At 45.9% G+C, this 6,000-nt stretch overlaps 1 protein-coding gene across 3 annotated transcripts in view; it reads right to left on the minus strand.

Moving 5' to 3' along the window:
• The window catches only part of LRRC63 (leucine rich repeat containing 63), a 71,352-nt gene extending 65,782 nt beyond the window's left edge, over positions 1–5,570 (minus strand). Inside the window, exon 1 of one of the 3 annotated variants that reach the window (XM_073614144.1) lies at positions 5,467–5,570. In XM_073614144.1, the coding sequence (XP_073470245.1) occupies positions 5,467–5,512 (46 nt within the window). In that variant the 5' untranslated portion in view covers positions 5,513–5,570. The remainder of the gene's footprint in view (positions 1–5,466) is intronic. The other 2 variants (XM_073614143.1, XM_073614145.1) reach the window with 2 other exon arrangements.
• Positions 5,571–6,000: the final 430 nt, after the last annotated feature.

Here is a 6,000-nt window from a genome sequence, read left to right on the forward strand (position 1 = left end):
GTGTACATGAGGCCCTTACATGTCCAGGGAGCCCGCGATGTCGCCAAAGTAGCTAGGAGAAACCAGCAGTGGAGTCTTCAGGCTTCACCACCAGTTTCCTACTGCGCATGCGCAAGTCGCTTTCTGAATGGCCCCGCCGTCTTCTGGGACACACACAGGTCCCAGGAAACACCGGGGGAGAAGAGGATATGATGCATTGGGCCGCGGCGAGGCTGGGACAGAAGTACTTCATAAAAGGTAAGTAAGAAAAAAAAAAGAATTATCCAAAATTAAGTGGTGGAGGGGTTGTCTTTCCTTTAAGATAAAGTTGTAAAAGTGGGTGGAACTCCACTTTAAGTAAAGGTTCTCAGTGTCCCCACGTGACAGTAGTGGGGCCTGACAATTGGCCACTCAGGTAGTTCGTACTGCGTTGTGGGTGGAGGGGAGGAAAGAAACAATTCACTAAACCTCAAATTATCTTATCATCATATCACTACAGCAGGCGATTGAAATTGAGGACTGAGGAAAACTGAGTTTAAGCAGAGGGCTGGCAGTTCAGTGAACTCCTAGTAACATTTGGTGCCTTAACCACTTAAGCCCCGGACCATTTGGCTGGCCAAAGACCAGAGCACTTTTTGCGATTCGGCACTGCGTCGCTTTAACTGATAATTGCGCGGTCGTGCGATGTGGCTCCCAAACTAAATTGACATCCCTTTTTCCCCACAAATAGAACTTCCTTTTGGTGGTATTTGATCACCTCTGCGGTTTTTATTTTTTGCGCTATAAACAAAAAAAGCAATACTTCCTATTCCCATCGCACACGTTCCTGGTATAAGCTCTAAAGGTTTGGGTGCTGTAGAAACAACCAGCTGGATACTGGTTCAAGTCACAACGTAGATATTTGCCAGCACACCAAGGATCAGCACAAAGCAGCGTCCAAACGGTTTAGTTTATTGCATGATCACAACACAAGAAGGTGCAATGTTTCGGAGTCACGCAGGACCCCTTCGTCAGGCATGTGATGTCACAAGCCTGATGAAGGGGTCCTGCGTGATTTCGAAATGTTGCACCTTCTTGTGTTGTGATCATGCAATAAACTAAACCGTTTGGACGCCACTTTGTGCTGATCCTTGGTGTGCTGGCAAATATCTACGTTATAAACAAAAAAAGAGCGACAATTTTGAAAAAAAAAGCAATATTTTTTACTTTTTGCTATAATAAATATCCCCAAAAAATATATAAAAAAACATTTTTTTCCTCAGTTTAGGCCGATACGTATTCTTCTACATATTTTTGGTAAAAAAAAAATCGCAATAAGCGTTTGATTGGTTTGCGCAAAAGTTATAGCGTTTACAAAATAGGGGATAGTTTTATGGCATTTTTATAAATTTTTTTTTACTAGTATTGGCGGCAATCAGTGATTTTTATCGTGAATGCGACATTATGGCGGACAGACCGGACACTTTTGGCGCTATTTTGGGACCATTTACATTTATACAGCGATCAGTGCGATTAAAAATGCATTGATTACTGTGTAAATGTGACTGGCAGTGAAGGGGTTAACCAGAAGGGGCCGCTGCAGGGGTTAAGTGTGTACTAGGGATGTGTTCTAACTGTGGGGTGGATGGGCTATGTGTGACACGACACTGATCACAGCTCCCGATTACAGGGAGCTGTGATCAGTGTCAGGGTCATTAGGCTGAATGATGCTTGTTTACATCAGCATTTCCCTATTCTTCCTCTTTGTGAGACAATCGCGGGTATCCCCAATTTCATTGGCTCCTTACTGCGATTGGGGTTGGGCTGTGTCAGGGTGACAAGCCTTGCCCCCGATCGCCACTCTGTGCGCGCCCTAGGGACGCGCACGAGCGCCATGCACGTGGACAGTACATGTGACTGGCTGTGACTGGACACAGCCGGTCACGTGGTAAAGAGCCATTTTTTATACGAATCTAGGATGTGATGGGATGCCTCATCCCCAATCACAGGAGCGGCGAGAAGCCGAGGACGTCATATGACCCCCGCCCAGGATGGGAGATCCCATCTGCGGATGTCATTTGACTATGAGCCGGTACTGAAGTGGTTAAAAAAAAAAAAAACATTTAAAAAAAAAACGCTTCTAAACCCAAAACGCGGCATGTAAACATGGCAAAACAGAGGTTTTAAATGTCGGCTACTTGTTTGTCAAGTTAAATCGTTCAGGAGAGGTTGTAAAAACGTCCTGTGTACATGAAGCCTAAGGGCCCTTTCACAGGGACGTGTCCGTGTACGGGCTCCCCTTTGCTCAGCGGGGGATCGCTCCGTCGATCCCCGCTGGGCAGGCAGATGACAGGTCTGTCTCTGCACACTGTGCAGGGACTGACCTGTCAGAGCGCCGCTCTCCTCTATGGGGGATCGGATGAAGACAGACCGTAGAGTGTGTTTTCATCCGATCCCATCCGCAGACGGATGGAAAAGTAGGGTCCGCCGGTGTGAAAGGGGCCTAAGAGTTTACGCTCTTTTAAGACATAAGAGAGTTTACACAAGGTGGAAGAGCCTGCAGTCAATTAGGGTATTAGAGAGGATACAGAAGGTGGAAGAGTTTACAACTTTTGCAGATATAAAGGGAGATTACAGAAGGTGGTAAAGCTTACACCATGGTTACCTGGAGTATTACACAAGGCAAAACATATTTTAGGTTTTTAAAGTGGGGACACAGAAGGATTGAGTGCAATTAGTGGCCAGTAGAGCCAGTTATGGTCCTGTAACACACGATGAGGAAATCAGACAGAAAATACCGCTTTCGAAGCAATCGTACAATAATCTGGTCGTTAGTACACAGCTTTCAAGAGCCAATCACAATAATTCATGCAGTATTTTCCGATGGGACAAGCAGGAAAATGTTCCTCGTATGATACCAGATCATACAATTTTTGTTTAATTTGTGAAAAAAAAAAAAAAAAACAATCATTCGTCCGATAATCTCATTGTATGTACCAGGCATAAGGAAGTAAAGGTAAGGGTGAAAGAAATCAATCACAGTACAAAGCAGTAAGGGCTCTTCCACACATAGAGTCCGTCAAAACTGACATATGCTTGCTCAGCGGGGATCGATCTGTTGATCCCCGCTGAGCAGGCGCATGACAGGTCCGTCTCCGCTCACTGTGCAGGGACGGACCTGTCAGAGCCCCGCTTTTCTCTATGGGGAATCGGATGAAAACAGACCACCTGTCCGTTTTTAGCCAATCCGTCTGCAGTGTGAACCCAGCCTCAAAGAGAAAATCTGCTCCCTGATAAAAAAAAAAAAAGAATGTCTTGGACCATCAATCTATTACTCTGCCTAGGGCCATGTTTGGTTTTCATCTGGCTCTGCCTGATAGGGCACTAGCCTCCAGACTGGAGATTTTACTTTTACATGTTTGTACATGTGTGTGACATGAACAGAAGAATTGTGCGAATTTGACCCCACGGATTATTAAATAGGGGCCAAAAAAATGCATGAATCTGCCTCAAAGAATGTAATGTACTTTATTGACCTTCATATGACAGTCAAGACAGCACTCAGATGGGAACAGGCAGATTGAGATTAATGGAATTCATTTTGAGTATTGCTACTCTTCAGGAATCATGTGACAAAATGCTCAGGTGTAAATGGGGGCTGTGCATTTACCCACTAAAACTATAGAAAGACATAAGCAGGGCGAGTACATACTACAAGCCCTGGTTCACATTAAGGCTACTTTACAGGTGCTACAGCGCTAAAAATAGCACCTGTATAGCACCTGTAAAGAGCCTCTCCTGTGTCTCCAGTGTGAAAGCCCGAGGGCTTTCACACTGGAGTGCTGCTCTTGCAGGACAGTCAAAAAAGTCCAGCAAGCCGCATTTTTGCAGGGCTATAGGAGCGGTGTATTCACCACTCCTAAAGCGCCCCTTCCCATTGAAAACAACCCTTAACCCCCGCTAGCGGCCGAATAGCGCCGCTAAAACGACAATATAGCGCCGCTTTACCGCCGACGCCTGCCCCAGTCTGAAAGTAGCCTTCATGTATAAGGGACGTTGTTCAACCACTCCTGAAAGATTTAACTTGACAGCTAGAAACCGGCGTCTAAAAATGGCCGTTTAGCCGCGTTTGCGTCTAGAAGCGTTTGAAAAATTTTAAATTTTTTTTCAAAATAGCCAAATATGAAAAACGCCTGTAAACAAAACACTGCTAAACGCGAGTTGCCGCGTTTAGCATTTGAAATGGCTCTAAACACAGCTTCTGAATGCATTTTTTTGGGTTCCAAAAAAAGCCTCTAAACACAACTGCCTAGAAACGACTATAAACGAACCAATGTACATGTACTGATAAGATAACATAGAGGAGGGTTCAGGAGCAGTTGAAAAAAATGCCCAACTGCTCCTAAATGTCCGTTTACCAACAGCAGCGTATATGATGAGGCATTATGCAGCTCTGCGTGCCACGGGTGAGCAGGCATGGCAGCCCATTCATTTGAATGGGCTGCCGTGCCTGCATTTTCACCAGGGAAAGGGTTTCTGCACCTTTTTTACCCCCGCTTCACATCTATGCAGTTTCCAGAGGCTGCATTTGTTCGGGCACAAAATGGGCTGCTGTACCTAAGGTCCCAGCAACTTTTCCAAAAACGCAGCTGCAAAGAAGCCACATAGTGAAGTGAGCTTCCCAGCATGGGACACCGTGCTGCAGTTTCCAGTTCATGGGGAGCCATTTGGATTACTGGTACCCCCCAGGCATCTCCTAAGCAGCAGAGCATTTTTTCTCTGCATGTGGGTAAGCGAGTACCCGCCTTTCCACACTCGCTCAGATGTAAACCTAGCCTTAAAACAGGGTTGCGTGGAAATCGTATGGTGCACCGTGTTTTTCAGTGTGGGGGTGCCATAGCCAATGGCCGCCTGCGCGTTTTCTGTGCAGCACCACACTTTGCATGTGGGTGCGGGAATGCATGCGATTTACACTCCTGCACCCACATATATGTAAAAGCAGCTTTTTAGCTCAGTTCACATGTATGTTTGTGAGATTGCATGACATAGGTAAAGCAGCCTATTCATGTCAAAGGGCTGCCCTACCCACGAGAAACGAAAGCCCCAACCCTTTTTTGTATAATTGCGCGGCACTGAATGGCGTAGGGGGTTATGGCACTCCTGTGCGTCTGCTAAAGTGCAGCATTTCTCTGCAGGTGTGGAACGTGGGCGATTTTGCATGCGTTGCCCACCCGCAGAGATGTGAGCCTAGATAGTACAAAGGCTTATCACTTTATTATATAACAATACTATGTATCATTGGATTGTACTGCCTGTGTAATCTTCCAGATAACTATACACCGAGCCTGTCATTGGTACCCGTGCTATGTACTATAATGAAGGAGCTGTGTACAGTACAAAACACCCGAATGTGGGCTCACTACAGAGCGACCAGCTTTTCTGTCCCCCGTCATTATTACTACAGCTGACAAGTGTAATCTGAATGTGAAGGCACCGAGCTCCGTGTACCTGACCCCGCACCGCGCCGTCCATACTTCTCTTGAGGAGAGTCCATAGCAACCTGACTGAAACAAACACAGCCGAGGCCAGCCTCCGCAACGCATGCGCACACCGTCACTGCTGGATGAGCGGGAACACTGTGTGTGCTGATCTCCTCACGTGCAGTGTGCCTTGGAAAAGTGAACGTTTCATCACCTAACGGATTTGTTTTCGAATTTCCGTTTAATAATTGAATAAATCTCCATGGACTAACAGAATAAATGTATAATTAACCAGTTCCCGTCCATATTTATATGTCTTGGAGCAGATACAGAGAGTTGCCACCTCATCCCTTTAACCACTTCAGCCCCGGAAGGTTTTACCCCCTTCCTGACCAGAGCACTTTTTACAATTTGGCACTGCGTCGCTTTAACTGCTAATTACGCGGTCATGCAATGCTGTACCCAAACGAAATTTGCGTCCTTTTCTTCCCACAAATAGAGCTTTCTTTTGATGGTATTTGATCACCTCTGCTGTTTTTATTTTTTGCGCTATAAACGGAAA

The sequence above is a fragment of the Aquarana catesbeiana genome, linkage group LG02 (assembly GCF_042186555.1).
Source record: "Aquarana catesbeiana isolate 2022-GZ linkage group LG02, ASM4218655v1, whole genome shotgun sequence".
Lineage (NCBI taxonomy): Eukaryota > Metazoa > Chordata > Amphibia > Anura > Ranidae > Aquarana > Aquarana catesbeiana.